Here is a 17,267-nt window from a genome sequence, read left to right on the forward strand (position 1 = left end):
TTATGATGATCCCACTCTGTGCCTGGTGTTCCTGTGAAATTACTGCCCCTCTCTTGCACTCCCAAAAGTGTTCTAGTTTGCATGGTAAATTATATGGTCACCCTACCCATGGACAGCATTAACAGCAGGGCCAGAATCTTTGAACAGACATGATGCTGGATATAGGTACATGGGAGTTTTTTATATTAGTCTCTAAACTTTTCTGTGTTTTAAAAAAACTTTTCCCTCTCCAAAAAAAGAAATCCAACAACCAAAAACACTAGAAAAACTTCAAACTACTCTATAATTAAGCATAACACATAATTATTTCAGAACCCAATCTCTTCTACCTAAATTGTTTCTCTGCGTTTATATTTTGTAGATTATAGTCTAACCATATCCATTTGTCTAATGAGGTCAGCCATTTGTCTGCAGTGTGTAAGTGACAGGATTAAATTCAATGTCATCTGTTTATTTAAGATGGAAATGATATGCATGTAGCACAGTAGCCTTTGGGTACAAATGAAGTATCATTCAATGTCACCAGAGAAAATATAAATCATCAAGAAGGAACAAACATTGAAGGCTCAGGTGGCATGGCTTTGCTGGGCTTCCTTTATGTGCCAGGGAGACAGGATGGAGCGAAACAGAGTCCCTGCCCTCACGGAGCATTTATATTCTGCTGTTAAACTGCCTTTGGGGAGGGAAAATACTCAAATCCTGTAGGAACCCCCAGCTGCAACCTGATGTTTTGCAAAAAAATCCCCCAATTGCCAGCTCTTTCCATAAATATGTTCTGTAATTTATTTTTTTTCTTTTTCCACACGTGTGTGTATGTATGGGGTAGGGGTGGGGTCACACAGAAAACATACAGGATGCAAAGGATGCTATCTGGACTGATGAGACACTTGTTTCTTCATATACCTGTGGTGCTCATCTCCAGCTCGGGGCAATGTGCCTGTGACTGGGACCAAGAATGTGGCTTCCCTCTGAAGTCTCTGTCACAGATACCTGGCATTCACTGGGCCTCACTGGTCAGTAAACGTTGGGGTCCTGCTGCTCAGTCATGTTTGACCCCTTGACTTTGTTACATCATCATCACTTTTAATTCATAGCTGCTGCTAACCATGTCATCCTGTGGCTTGACTGTGCTTAGGCCTAATACCACTAAACAGGTTTATCAATATTCAGATGGTCAAAGCAGAGAGAAGAGGGATAAAGTCTTGACACTGTCAAAAGAACTCCCATGAGGGGACAATTTTCTGAGCCCAGAATTTCAGTCTGGGCCGATCCTCTTACTAAATGTGTGCATGTGCTCTCAATCATGTCCAACTCTTTGCGACTCCATGGATTATAGCCTGCCAATCCGTGGGTCCTCTGTCCATGGCATTTTCCTGGCAACAGTACTGGAGTGGGTTGCCATTCCCTTCACCAGAGGATCTTCCCGATCCTGTGTCTCCTGCATTGGCAGGTGGATTCTTTACCACTAAGCCACCTGGGAAGCCTTACTAAATGTGTGACTGTGGGCAAGTTACCTAAGTTCCTTGAGGCTCAGTTTCCTCCCTGTAAATTCAGTATAGCAGTGACCTCTTACAAAGCCCAACCCTTTGCAGGCAATTAACACCTTTTAGTTTCCTTCTTTTGCCCACCCGCCAGAGCCTAGTTGGATGCTCATGGTAATCTAACTGGGAGCTAACATGGAAAAGGTGGAGTGGTTTTAGGCTGGGAGCTTATCTGGAATTAGGGAGTCCTAACTTATAAACATGTACCATCCAGGTCTTAAGATATTTGTACTGATGCATGCTATTAACCCTGTTTACTCTTCAGTCTCTCAGCACAGATGTGAGCAAAACTCTGTCACCTATACATTTCATTGACTATATTGGGTTGGCCAAAAAGTTCCTTTGATTTTAAGTAAACATAAAAGACATTTTTTGTGTTCACCAAGAACTTCATTGAACAATATATTCAGTAACTGAATGAACGTTTTGGCCAACTTTTCAAGAACAACTGAGAAAGTTCTATGGGTTAAAGAAAAATATTAAGGGAGACAAGTCAAACCAGAGGATAGAAAAGGGGTTTTTCGCTGGCTCATTTTCATTTTTGCTAACAAACCTCTACTGGATACCACTTGTGTGTCAGAGACCATATTGAGCAGTTTATATTTAGTTTCTCAATTATCCTCTAGCAACCATAAGGAGATGGGTCCTATGACTGACCCCATCTTACTGATGAGGAAGCTGAGGCACAGGAAGAGCTACTAACAGCTTAGTGTTCAGGATCCCACATCTACTAAGAGTCACGGCTGGCAATTGCACCCACACTAGGCCACCAACATTCACATCTCCCAGAAAGGTCAAAGCCCTGGCAAGCTGAATCACAGAAACTGTCATGGCATCAACCCATTTGCTCTGTAGGACCTCTTTTCAGATCCCCAAAAGGAAGGAAACATCCCTGTGACTTTTAAGGTCAGTAGCTTTGTAAGGTCAGCAGATTGGGAGACAGAGGAAAAAAAATATTTCAGGAAGAAAAACTGCTATCAAGTAGCACACTCTTTCATGAACTAAATCAAGTACTCACTCTGGCCCACCGTTCAGGAGTGCCATCACCACGTCAAAAGGTGGAACTTCTTCCTTGCTCCGTGCCCCTTAGAAACAGTGAATCCTTTGAAGGAGAAAAACAATTGTCAAAGATCTCATCTGATGGAGACACTTGCTCATCATTTTGTAGATTTAATGTTGTTATTAATTATCTGCAGTTTCAAATATTTCAAGGGTATGGGTTATATGGCATTTTTTCTCTTAAGATAAATCTGCTAAAAGCATGCATTGCAGTTGCATGCAGGGACTCATGGCCACAGTATCTGCAAGCCTTACTTCTCCTCATGTAAAAGGGAATGAGTTGATATTCTACCCGAAACTGTTGTCTTTTTCCTAAAAGCCTGTCCTGCAACCACCAAACTGGCCCTTGGAAACCAAATATAAATCTGTTCCCCCCTCCCCACAGGGAGCTCTGGTTCTGACAGGACTTTTGGAAAGGAGGAGGGGCTAGAACGGGGAAAGAACAGACCCTCACTGAAGGTTAGTTAGGTGAGCCACATAAAATTGCCAACACTGACCCACTCTTTTATCTATAGAAGTAGCAACTTCATATGGTTTAACCCAATATTGAATGCTAGATCAGACACCTTTTATATGTTATCACATTTGATCTTCACAACGATCCTATGAGATCAGGTTTATCCCCCCTTTACAGATAATGAAACTGAATTAAATGCCTAAAGTAGCTGTCTTAGTTTGGGTTACCCCCAAAGTTGTCGCAGAGTCAAGAGATTGATGCGAGTAGTATCTTGGAATACAACTTTGTAAAGCTCTGGTCAGAGAATGGCTGCGTAAGACAGGGAAGGGAAGAGGTGAGTTATGGGGACACTGTCCAGCTGGTGGCTCTGTGGGCAACTGGAGCCCAATCCCACTGGGAAACTCCAGGAGCCAATGAGGAACATATGCCACAGAGTCAACCCACCTTGGGGACAAGGGAGCTGGGCTGTTTATACACAAACTGTTTTTAGTCATCAATCCAGGCCTCTTGGGATTGGGACAGTATGTTAATACCTCATTATTTCCGCAGCAGGCTGGAAAGAGGGCTGGTGTGCACTGAAGTGGTAAGGAGACAGGGCAGCTATCTGTGTTTGCTATGGTCTCATAGCTAGAACAATAGACAGGGTATGAACTGGTGGTTTTCTGACCTCATGTCCTTCCCCACTAAAGCACAAGATATCAAATCACAGGAAATATCACAAGCTCCAGGAAAACTGGGAATCAATTTTAGGGTTGTAGCTGGACAGCTAGAAGACAATCAGCACTCCATGCTTCCCTGCTGAAGAATAACTACATGTGTGTGGCCCTCCAGAATTTACAAAATGCATGCAGATCCATCACCTCATGGACCCTCATCATGCCCATGAGACAGACTAAAATCTACTCACTCACAAGATTATTATAGTCACGTGTATATTATATAACTATTGAGTATACATTCCAGGAACTATCCTAGGTAATAGAGAGGTAGAAGTGGACCAAAGAGATAAACACTCCAGCATGGTAAAACACCAATTCTAGTGGGGCCAGCAGAAAAAAGAAACAAAGGGGTGCATCATGGAATGCCATATCATAACAGGTGTCATGAAAAACTTAAGCCAAGATGGTGATGGCCAGGGACACTGTTGTTGTTGTTTTTTTTTAATTCAGGCTGAGGTCAGAGAAGATGATTAAATTTGAGGAGGGAAGTGAAAGAAAGATGTTCCAGGCAGAGTCATGACAAAGGCCATATAACTAGGGCACCATGAGATACGAATCCGGAGAAATCACCCAGGGCAATGTCTCATCTTGCTGGCTACAGTCAGGACTTGGACTTTTGCTCTCAGCATGATGAGGAATCACTGGAGAATTGAGGGCAGCGAAGTGGCATGGTATATGTTTTCAAAAGTTCATTTTTTATTTATCTCTAACTCATGTGGCCAACAAGAGCCAGAACAGGGACCCAAATGGAATTCTTCTGACTTCCAATCCAGTGGTTTTCCCACTTAAGTTCACAGTTGTTCTCCATACCTAGATGTCCTTGGTGTTCTTTTTGTTTTCCTGTCCCTTGCATAGTTATTTGTGATCTCCTGACCAAATCCTAAAACTGTTGTTGCCAGTTCCCCAGGCATTTGGCTCTTTGGGACTTCTCTTTGCCTCTTAGCCAATCAGCTTTAATATTCTCCCATTTCTGAGAGTGTCCTGTTCTCTTAGAGTTACCTAGCAAAACTCATGACCCACAAACTTGCTCAAGCAGAGTTTAAGCTTGACCATGAAAGTCAAGTAAGAACAGCAGGATTCAAAAATAACCACTCTAATCAGAAAGTTTAACTTTACAGATTTCCAGGAGTCTTCCTATCAAGGAATTTTAATAGTCAAGAACAAATCAAATTTCTTCCCAGGCTATGGGGAAAAAAGAGAGTATTGAACCTGTGGTTCATTGCATTCTTTCTCATCCAGAGCAACGTGGAGTCAGGCAAAAGTCACAATGAGATATTGCAGTTGTCTTTTCCTTCATCATGACTATATTTTGTTTTGAAAATCTCAGATTTATTTGCTTCAAATCCAGAGCTACAGTGTCTTTCCAGTCAGAGCTGCAAAGACAAAACAACCTGTTCAGGGAATTATAATGTGGGGCTTTTAAAAGTGTCAGTACCCACAGTACAGTGTTTACCCCCTGGTAAAACAAGGAGAAAAACAGAAACATTCCACTCTCTCAGACCTGCACTGGCTCTGCAGTACTGACAAAGGTGACCATTTGTCTCCTGTCACTGGAGCTGGTCAGCATGACAGCGGGCACGCATGGGTAGAGGAAGCGTGTGGATAGACAGTCATTTGTTTAGCTATATCCACAGCTTAAATTCGGTATCCTCTGAACTTGTTATGTTTCAAAGGCAGAATGATATTTCTGTTCACTTATTAAGGGATGACTAACTTGCTTTTGGCTGCACTACAAATGAATCACAGTAACAATCCCCAACTTGCGACTGATGTTCTGATGTAATGCATTTCTATTAAAAGAAGAGGAAAGAGAGTGGGTGAGAGTGAGATCATGCAGCTACAGAACAGAACACCAAGGGAACTAGCGTAATTGATGAACTGCAGCGACCAGACCCATCCACTTCAAGGTGTTTTCTTGTGTCCTGGGGGAGAACACCTTGCCAGTCTGTTCCTACTCCCTTAACAGGGGCAGAATATCAACCTTGATCAAGGCATGGAATGTGGAGGGGTTCAGTGAATAAAATGCTTCACTTGGGGGTGAAATCCTGATATTCCTTGAAAGCATTCTGAAGCAATTTTGATCTTGTGTCACTTCGAAGGAAGTATTTGGGGGCAAATAATATAGGTTAGGTTAGTCAAGCAAACCAACAATTTCCCCTTTTCAACTATTTTCCCATGAGCAGCTTATTTGGGAGTAGCAAAAGGAGGGAGCAGCAAGGTAAGATAGGGAAAGGAAGGGAGCCCATAAAGGTGGTGTCACCAGACTGATACCCCTGGGGACCTGTACCCTCCTCACAGCCTCAGTGCAGCTGAGCTTTCTGGGGGACAGCAGAGGGTGTTAATTGCCCTGCCTGGCAGGATGGCCTTCCACCTTTGTCTGTCCCCCCTTTTCAACATGAAACAAATACAAAAAAAGCTGGAAGGTGTCAGAAGAGCTCTTCTGAACCCACAGGTATTTTTCCTATGTTAATTACCACTCAGGAGCAGACACTTCCTCCCGGATCCCTCTGTACTCTCCTCGACAAGGTGCCCCTGCTGTCTTCTGAGGAAGATCTGCCTGTGCCAAGGAGAGGCAGAGAGGAAATGAGACTCTGGCCTGTCGTGCCCAGCAGCCCACACTGGCTTTGTCCCAGGCTCTGGCAGAAGGGGATTATAAGAGTCAGTGCCTCCCCAGCCCGGGAAATCACTCAGAGGAGGGAATTTTTTTTTTTTCTCTCCAGTAAACCTATTTTTCCCTACCATGTGGTTTTCTTTCTGGGTTTCATCTACTATCAGATCTGTCATTGACCTAAAAAGTACTTCAGTGTGTTAAAAAAGCATACTTCAAGCAGCTGTAATAAATCTCAAATTGATATTTATGGAGTTAACTTTCTCTTGCTGAGGATCTGATTGTATACTTTGTGGATGTCACTCATCTTAGAATTATGTCATGTTAGAACCAAACGGTCTGTCCTCAGAGATTAGTGGGACCAACCTCCGTTTTTTACTGAAAAATCTGAGATATGAAGTAGAGTGACATTCCTAGGGTCTCTGACATTCCTATCTCAGCAGCAAAAGCCAGATTTCAACTCAAAACTTATTACTGAATTCCATTATGCCCCACAGTCTCTTTGCTTGGTAAGTCTGTTTTAAAAGTTTTCTTTGGCAACTGAAGAGGCTGGATGGAGAATAAGCAAAGTCAGTAAGTTCAAACCCATCCTTCATTACTTGTTCACATCACCACATTCGGTTGCTGCCTAAACATGAAGTTGGCTCTTTGGATTATTTCTGGTCTCTCTCAATGGACCCCATAAACCCAGGTGCAGCTGCCCCGCAGCTCAGTCACATCAAGGCGGGTCATGTGAACCAGGTGGGCAGACAATTCTTCATTCTTCCCCACATCCTCTTCAACCTTACTAAAGTTCTAAAGCTGTCCTGGTCTAGATTCTCTAGGCCTCAGTTGCTCCAGTTATAACATGAAAATAATGATTTAACCATTTCCATAGAGTCTTGTATTTAATAAAATTTGAAAACTGTATAGACAGTACTAAGCAGACTAGTTACTATTACTATCATCATTCTTAACCTGAAGGGTAATGAGAGCAAAGAATATAACAATTTAAACAGAGCCTTAGAATGAATCTCAATTTAACATTCAGTCTGGCCTCTTTGAGGGGCTTCCCAGGTGGCTCAGTGCTAAAGAATCCGCCTGCCAATGCAGTATATACGGGTTTGATCCCTGGGTTGGGAAGATCCCCTGAAGAAGAAAATGGCAACCCACTCCACTATTCTTCCCTGGGAAATCCCATGGACAGAGGAGCCCAGTGGGCTACAGTTCATAGGATCACAAGAGTCAGACGCAACTGAGCACACACATGTACAAACACTGGCCTCTTTGGCAGCAAATTACAATAAACATATTGTGATCAAGACTGACACTGGATTATGCTTTGCTAGAGTGATCAGCATTGTCTATTGTTAGGATCATTCCTTTGTTTTGGACATCAGATCTTTTATGTGATTTCCCATATGTAAGTGTGAGCACCCTAAATTCATGGAATTTATCCTATTATTGACAACAGAGTAGATTTGATGAGTACTTATTGAATGTGTGTTGAGTGAATAATCTAAAAACTTATACAGAGTTATAGAAACGGATTCTATGTTGAGCCACATGACAGATCCAGACTATATTAAGGGTCAGGACTGTTACATCATGATGTTTCCCTCTCCTTTTCTTTTCCAAGCATCTGTAACTAATAATAAGCTTGCAGCAACTGAGACTGTCCATTCTGTAGACTGAAGTGTGTTGTAACCATTTCACTATCATGCTTTGATGTTTTCCTATCTTTCTTTCCCTCTTCTGCCCCTAAGAGCAAAATTTTATTTAAAGGCTAAGATGAAGTCACTGTAAGCTAACTTGTCATCATTTTTATCTTGCTTTTCTTTTCCGGTACAGAAATTTAAAGTAAGTATAGACCAATGACGACAACACATAGCTGTGATCTCTGGTTTCTATTCTCCCCTGTGAATGGACTAAGATCATCTACTAATGTGTCTGCTGTCCTGAGTGGGGCTCCTTTAGGAAAGTAAATCTGGGCATTCTAAAACACTATACAGGAAGAAGTCCAAGTAGCATGTGCAGTGTGTCTGCCCATGGCTCTGGGAAGAGCCACACACACTCCAGAAGTCCCAGGAGGGAATCTCCACTCTCCTTTCCCAAGCCTCCCACTATCCACTCCCCTCTTACCCCCAGGAGAATCACGCAGACGCCCCCTGCCAGGTGGGTGGCTTCAGCCAACACCCCGTCTCTGGCTGCTTTGTCACCCAGCATGTCCCTGCCACTGAGAAGCGAGAGTGCCACATGTTCTACCCACCTGACCTTCAGAAATTCAAAGCAGGTGAACCCCACAGAAGCTTTGGTACTGAGAGTTAAGAAACCTCCCCTCTCTAATTTCACTGAGGTTCTCATTTTCCAAGCCTCCCTCCTATGTGCTGGTGATACAGGGGTTAACAGCGTGTCTGCTTTCTTTGGTCTGTGGTCCCAGGGGTCCCAGAGCTGCCAGATCACTAAATGGTTTACAACTCCCCACCTAGCGTGGCATGGTCGCCTCAGAGAATGGATGGAAAATATCCCCTTGCTATAATTGGGTTCAGCCCTGTGGCTTAACACCATCTTATTTGGCAATCTTTTTCTCTTGACATATTTAGTAATCACTCCAAGGGAGATTTATTAGACCGTTCATGGGAACAAACAATGCACTAAATATTACACATATGCATGCTTTCAATACCACTCCTTTTCTAGCATATTCTGAATCTTTCCCCCAAAGTCTTTCTTTTAACTCCCTCTTGTCACTAAATTCCTCTTGGTTCTTCCCTCCTCCTCAGTAACCTTTCATATTTGGGAATTTTCTTTTTTAGTTAGGAGTTCTTTTAATCAAAACTCACTGGACCAAGCTTAGAACACACTCTTGGTGTGTCTAAACACACTCTCAATGTTTAAAACCATTTGAGTCATTCTGCTCCTCATCAATCCCAAAGCATCAAAACAAAAATTTAGTATATGGTTAGAGTTTGGTGAAAACAGTCTCCTAGGTATCTCTGGGACATCAACTCTGTGTGTGTGTGTGTGTGTGTGTGTGTGTGTGTGTGTGTGTGTGTGTGTGTAGGAAAGGCCTCAGAATATTTCAGCCAAATGTAATACAGTGAAGTGTTTCCTGAACCTCAGGGTTGTGGCCTATGAGGAGATGTGAGGGAGGAGACACTGAGAATTAGGATTAACAACTCATGCTCTGCACAAATTAAAGGACTTTGATAGCTGGTGCCCCTCAGACATTTTCTAAAACCATAATCAATATCCCATTCACCCTGCCACAGGCATGCACAGCAAAATGTCTTGGCAAATAAACCAGCTACAGCAGATTTCCAAGCAAATCTATCAGGGTCATGGAGACACTCAGAAGGTTATGAATCACAATGGTGCAGCAACAGTATGGCAACTCTGGGTGTGAGGCTTTCATTCGCTTTCTGTGGGGAGTGTTCTCCACTCACCAGGTGTGGAACAATGGCCAGCTCTACTCAGGAGAGTGCTCTGCACTCGGCATGGTCCTAGGTGTGCTCATGTAATTCTCACGGCCACCACTGGCCTCATTTTGGAAACTGGCCTCATTTCACAGGGAGAAGGCCTTACTTTCTCACCTTAGACCACAGAATACACATGTTCCTACATATCTGAACTTGATGGAGCACTTGTAATTTCTTAGGGGTGAGGTGGTGAAAGCCCCAAATCAGGATTTATCCAGCTGCTGGCATTGCCAACCTGGAGGTGTCTGGTGAGGAGCTAGGAGGACAAGTATTAGAGCCAGACTGCCTGGGGCAGCCCAGCTCTGTGCAACTTTGGGCAGGTGACTTGGCCTCTCTGTGCCTCAGTTTCCTCATTTGTAACACAAGGCGGGTACTTGTACCTACTGCAGTTTCTTGTAAGGATTAAATGACATAATCTGTAGGAAGGGCATGGAACTGTGCCTGGTATGTAGTAGGTGATGTTACATGAGTGTCTGTATTCCCACGGGCACCTGGATCACAGGCATACAGAACCAGGGCATGGCATGTTTGACTTGGGGCAAGCTTTACAGAATAAATCCTGCTGCACTTCCTTAGCATGACTGCCCTGTACCCCAGCCAAGCTCTGCAACTACAGCTCCCTTCCTGTAGAAGCAGGACTATGAGGATCCTCAAGGTGAACTGCTTGTCTTGTATGCCTCAAAGTGATTGCACTGCATGGGGAAAACATTTCACTGCCCTCCAAATCAGCCACAAGGGATGGGCCTACATAGGACCTCTGTGCTTGGACTTGTGCTTTAATTCACTTTTGCCATTATATTTTCAAGGAGGAGACTGAATGGTAGACCTGTTGAGATTCTCAGATAGTTACAGACCCACTGAATCACACTTAAAGAACACAACATGGAGAAATAATGCTGTGCTTCTCCAACTTTTGTATCGGCCTCCCTTGGAGGGCTTGTGAAAACCCAGATTCCTAGGCCCCACCCCAGAGAGTGTGACTTACCAGATCTGAGATGGGGCCTGGGAATTTTCATTTCTGACAAGTCCCCAGGTGGTGCTGATGCTGCTGGTCCAGGGACCACACTAGGAGGCCCTCGAGTCAGATGGGTGTCCTACATCCTTACTACTCAGTTCTGATGTAAGGTCCTAACATTTCATTTGAACTCTTTAGCTTGGAGATGGCATGAGTGACTCCCTTTCCCTTCCCCTACAAAAAAAATAGAGACCTTTGGGTCCACAGAGCTGTCAGTTAGGAATGTCTTATTTTTGGTCATCAACACTGACTTTCATTTTTTTCCCCATAGTTGCATGCTGCTGTGACCAGGATCCAGGTTCCAAGGCCTGGATTTAATTACACATTTGCTCACATCTGTATCCTGAATAATGATAAGACTTGCATTGTGGATGACATCGTGCATGTCCTAGAGGAGCTAAAGAATGCTCGGGCCACCAACCGGACCAATTTTGCTATCACGTACCCGATCACTCACTTAAAAGATGGGAGGGCAGTTTATAATGGGCACCAGCTGGGAGGCGTCACTGTGCACAGCAAGGATCGAGTGAAATCCGCAGAGGCCGTCCAGCTCACCTACTACCTGCAGTCCATCAACAGTCTCAACGACATGGTGGCGGAGAGGTGGGAGTCCAGCTTCTGTGACACCGTCCGACTGTTCCAGAAATCTAACAGCAAAGTCAAAATGTACCCTTACACATCCTCCTCGCTGAGGGAAGACTTCCAGAAGACCAGCCGTGTATCAGAACGTTACCTGGTCACCAGCCTGATCCTGGTGGTCACCATGGCCATCCTCTGCTGCTCCATGCAAGACTGCGTCCGCAGCAAACCCTGGCTGGGCCTGCTCGGGCTGGTGACCATAAGCCTCGCCACCCTCACTGCGGCTGGGATCATCAATCTGACTGGTGGGAAATACAATTCCACCTTCCTGGGAGTCCCTTTCGTCATGCTAGGTAATTATTGTCCTTTTTTTTTCCTTCTATTTCCTCCTTCTTGTGGTGGTGACAGGGTTCCTGAAAGGCTAGGAGCAGCTGTCTAACAATTTTGTTTCATTTATAGCATCTTCCTTTAGTCCAGAAGCCCTGGGACAAATTCTGTAAGGTGGTGCTGGGTCTCAAGAAGCAACCTTATCTGGTTGATGTGCCAGAAGCCCAAAGCCCTGGCTTCTAGTCCTGGACCTCCATGAAGTAGCTGTAGATATTAATTTAAATTCAGCAGATATTAATCTCTGTGTACCAGTGTTTTAGGTCGGGCTTCCCCAGGAGCAGACCCTGAGACAAGGATCTGGATACAAATAGTTTATTGGGGAGGTTAGCCCGGGAGACCACAACCTGGAAGCAGGGACATGAGACGGGGAAGGAAGACAATCTGAGGTATGTTAATCAGCAGGTTACCACTGTGGGCATCTGTGGTTCAGCCCCACTGGGGACCTTGGAGAGACCTCAGAGGTGTCCTTGAGGGGTGAGGACTCTTTAAGCTGCAGTATGGACCCAGAAACCCTATGTATGATTCATTGAGGGTTCTCCCCTAGGTCATTAGCTCCCTAGCACTTCCTGGGAAAGACTGATCACATTCCTGAAGCTGGAGAAATCTCTCAGGTTACCAGTATTTGGAGTAAGAAGGCTTCTGTGAGCTCAAGAACGAGGACTTGGAGGGCCACGAGTGGGGCACCAACAGTGTCCACCAGCCCTTGGTTTCCCTACCCGATGGGCAGGGTGGATGCGAACATCACACGGAAGGATATGGTCAGTAGACAACAACTCTGAAGGCAACAAGCTAGACATAAATAGGAAGGTAACTTTTTCTTGTCTTTGCTATGAACTCAGGAGAATATTTTAAAATGAATCCTATTATGTAGTCTCTTGGGGGCTGCAGAAATTTCCTCATGGAGATTCTGGTATATGTAAAGCCATAGTGCTCATAATATAATGTCAGTTGCTCTGTCCATCTGATATTGATGATGGCAGAGGTCCAGCAAGCCTGGTACCGAGTTTCTCATGGGCCAAGGACCCAAACACTTAGCTTCTCCCTCTTCTTTGGCAACTTCTCATCAATTCCTTTAGCAAAATTAAAATGTCATTTGGAATCAGATACTGACATGACAAATGAAGTGGCATTTCTAACTGGCTGAGAAATAACTCTGATTGAGTTCATTAGTATGCCTGATGCCCCGTTTAGAGGTAGTAGGAAAAAAAGGAATTTACTCAGGACATCTTAACTGCATGATGGTTAAATGATAATACACAGGGGCTGGTGGGGCCACAGAATTATGTGCTGCCCTCCATGCTCTGCTCTGGTAGCTCAGCTGGTAAAGAATTCGCCTGCAATGCAGGAGACCTCAGTTCAATGCCTGGGTCGGGAAGATCTGTTGGAGAAGGGATAGGCTACCAACTCCAGTATTCTGGACTTCCCTGGTGGCTCAGCCAGTAAAGAATCAGCCTGCAATGCGGGAAACCTGGGTTTGATCCCTGAGTTATTCTGGCCTGGAGAATTCCATGGATGGAGATGCCTGGCAGGCTACAGTCCATGGGGTCACAAAGAGTTGGACACAACTGAGCCAGTTTCACTTTCACTTTTACTCCATGCTCTGCAGGAACTGTGGAGAAGGTAATGGCAAAGCACTCCAGTACTCTTGCCTGGAAAATCCCATGGACGGAGGAGCCTGGTAGGCTGCAGTCCATGGGGTCGCTAAGAGTCGGACACGACTGAGCAACTTCACTTTCACTTTTCACCTTCATGCATTGGAGAAGGAATGGCAACCCACTCCAGTGTTCTTGCCTAGAGAATCCCAGGGACGGGGGAGCCTGGTGGGCTGGCATCTATGGGGTCACACAGAGTCGGACACAACTGAAGCGACTTAGCAGCAGCAGCAGCAGCTGCAGGAACTGAGACCCAAGCAATAAACATATACTAGTAGCTTTTGTGGAAAAGTGGGGCACTGTGTGGAGACTGAGAGAGATGTGAATTTACCAGATCAGTTTACTCATCTCTGCCGAACACAGCAGAGGAGGAGGCTTCTATACTTCCTCCTGAAATCAGTCTGCTAAGATGGCAGCATAACTTGCCTCTTTAAAATAACCTCAAGATGATGTGGGTCAATGGTGGAATACAGGGCGGTTCCTTGCAGCCTGAGTAAGGAGTGGCTGTGAGTAGCTTCCACAGAGGGTTGAGTCAAGATTTAAATTAAGATGTTTTGCTCATGATTAGTCACATGCTTGGGGTGTGTGGTTTTTTGTTTTTTGTTTTTTTTTAGCTTTTCATTTTAAAAATACAGTGTTTTTTGCTGTGATTGTTTCTGTGGGAGGAAGATAAACAGGGATAAGGGTTCACAGGAAACTGAAAGGAGACAGGTTCTTAAGTGAGGAAAAAAGATGTTAGGGCTAGAAAAAGAAGTATCATTCCTGGTTTTTGACACTCTTAAGTAATTACTGAGTGACTTCCCTGGTGGCTCAGACGGTAAAGTGTCTGTCTACAATGCGGGAGACCCGGGTTCGATCCCTGGGTTGGGAAGATCCTCTGGAGAAGGAAATGGCAATCCACTCCAGGACTATTGCCTGGAAAATCCCATGGACAGAGGAGCCTGGTAGGCTACAGTCCATGGGGTCGCACAGAGTCGGACACGACTGAGCAGCTTCACTAAGTAATTATCGTGAGCTCAAAGAAGGGTACAACATTTAAAACTTCCTAAAAACTAATTGCATTCAGTAAAACTACAATATTTAGAGCTTCTTAAAATTAATTTTTAAGCAAAATACAACAGTAACGTTAAAACTTCTCCCCATAATTTCACTAAAAATCAATTTCATTGGAAGTAAAAATGAAATTAAATATTCAAGACATCTTGAATTTTATTAAGTAAAAGAAATCACAGTATTTCAAATCTCTTAAAATTTATTTTTGTCCTTTTTAAAGAAGTTTTAAATATTGTAAGCAAAACTGAATGCAAAAAGGAATACACCAGACAGTACTGGTATGGGGAGGGATGGGATGGAAGAGATGGAAAGATGCTGCTAGCCAAGGAGCATCTTTAAAAGACAAATTCAGAAAGAGTAGTGCCACAACTTCACCAAGACCTAGTATCAGTGAATTTCACATTAATTCAACTCAGAAAAACCTAGCATCTGTAGCAAAAGAGACCAAGCGCTGCAGTGCCCAAAAACCCTTGTTTATAATTTGCGAGGAATGTCACATGCATTGATTTGATGGCAGTTTTCCCTGCTGACAGTCAGTAGACAACCTTTCTGTACATTTTCAGTTCAAAGAGATCTCAAATTACTTAGTCACAACATGAAAGGAAGCGACGTGTTTTAGTAGCTAAGGCCCATTTGCAATAAATACTTTGCACCATGTAATGGGTGCTTAATATGCTCGTAAAGCCAGCAGCACCTGGATTTAGGATGGCTGCCCTTCTGTATTTCTCAGATAAACTCATCATTCTCAGATTTGATTGTAAAATGAAATCTAAGCAAGAGCACGTACATAAATGTTGTGTTCGGTACCAATGTTTCTGTTTTTTTGATGACCAGTCCTAAAATGCCAATAAATATTTCAAATGACCAAGAAGAAATGCAGTGCTAAGGGTTTTGCAGCGTGTGGCTCACTAAACTTATCCAGCTTCTAAATTTGCCCGTCTATAGCATCAAATGGTTATGCTTAAACTAAGCAGATTTAAGCAAAACTTCTTGATTTTCTGTGGTATTAATATACAGTCAAATAAAACTAAAAAATATATGGCTTCTTTTAGGAGGAAAGGTATCTTAGAAAAAAAATCTCTTAGTCCTTTCCAGATGAAATTTCCTTGGCCGACAATAGGTCTATAATGTGATACACAATTATAGATTTAAAATTCAACAAACTAAACATTCTCAGTGTGATGCCGGTCACTTAAGGCCAGACCCAGCCAAATGCCAAAATGGCAGCAGATTTAGAATGGAAAATTTTAAGACCACGTGTGTCAAACCGTATTAACCTGACAAAATTCCAGAATAGGAAAGGATTTGGATAAACTCTGAGAGTTCACCATAATGGGATGTGACTGTGTGTTTGTAGCCAAGACGATACGTGACATCTCTGGCAATAAGAATATATCCTACACAGATGAATCATTTGGGCAATGATGTAAGCATAGATACATCAGGATTTAGAATGTTTTTAATCAGTGTCAGGCATATTAGACAGCCCTACTTCTGCCAAAACCCCTGTCCATGAGTCAGATCAGTTTATTTAGAGCTGAAATTCTTAAAGGTCTACAGTATCATAAATGCTCATTGACATTTTTTAGTTATTATACTTTGGAGAGGAGCTTATTTCATCCACACCCTTTGTGTGTAAAGTAATATCTTTTCTTTCCAAACTATATTAACACCAGGCATCGAGGTACTTGAACTGCCATTTGTAAACATTTGACACTCATCATGTTAATCTATTATGGAATTTCCTTTAAGGGATAAGGATTTACAACATTGCCTGGCAGTTGGGTATGATTTAAGAAATTGGCACAGGTTTTGTACATGCCAGCTCTCCTTACAGGCTTAATATTTCCACAGCTTTGCTGATTAGACACAAATCAGGAAAGGAATGGAATGTTGGGGAATATAGAAGGGAACAGAAGGAAGGTTTTCTTCCTTCTTCATCTGGTAGGTTTGGTGTTTCATGTATATTCTGTACAGCTAAAAGGGGAAAATTGAAGTCGTGCTGAAAGGTATTTTGAATATTAGTTTATATGTGGTAATCTAATTTATAAGGGTGGCTTTGCATTTATTAAGATACAAGAGCCTCCAAGATCAGATGAGATGAAAAATATTCTTTAAGAAAAATGTTCTTCAAGCCCTTTAAAATGTTTGGGATTTTGAGAAGGTCTAATGTCAGATCCAAGGTTCCCTCTTCCTTCTAAATTATCCAGCCAGGCCATTCAAATTCAAGGATAGGAAAGAAGCAAGGATGTGATTAAATGCTGCTGCTGTTAAGTCACTTCAGTCATGTCCGACTCTGTGCGACCCCATAGACGGCAGCCCACCCTGGGATTCTCCAGGCAAGAACACTGGAGTGGGTTGCCATTTCCTTCTCCAATGCATGAAAGTGAAAAGTGAAAGGGATGTCGCTCAGTCATGTCCGACTCTTAGTGACCCCATGGACTACAGCCCACCAGGCTCCTCCATCCATGGGATTTTCCAGGCAAGAGTGCTGGAGTGGGGTGCCATTGCCTTCTCTGATTAAATGCTAGGAAGAGACTAATAGCAAGGATGTTTGGCTTCCTTCAGGTATACATCCTAAGATTATCTGTATTTAGCAGAAACCAGAAGATAAGGTTCAGTTCTCTGAGAAATTGTTTTTATTTGCTGCCAACTAGAATGTGGTGCAGTATACAGAGCTCAGGCTTACAAAAAGGTAAAAGGTCCAGCATAAGAAATTTAGTTCTAAGAAACTGGAAC

General features: G+C 43.4%; 1 protein-coding gene across 1 annotated transcript in view; it reads left to right on the forward strand.

Moving 5' to 3' along the window:
* The window catches only part of PTCHD1 (patched domain containing 1), a 63,778-nt gene that overhangs the window by 26,445 nt on the left and 20,066 nt on the right, over nt 1-17,267 (forward strand). Inside the window, exon 2 of the mRNA XM_004021962.5 lies at nt 11,129-11,789. Coding sequence (XP_004022011.3) covers nt 11,129-11,789 — 661 coding nt within the window. The remainder of the gene's footprint in view (nt 1-11,128; nt 11,790-17,267) is intronic.

The sequence above is a fragment of the Ovis aries genome, chromosome X, assembly GCF_016772045.2.
Source record: "Ovis aries strain OAR_USU_Benz2616 breed Rambouillet chromosome X, ARS-UI_Ramb_v3.0, whole genome shotgun sequence".
Lineage (NCBI taxonomy): Eukaryota > Metazoa > Chordata > Mammalia > Artiodactyla > Bovidae > Ovis > Ovis aries.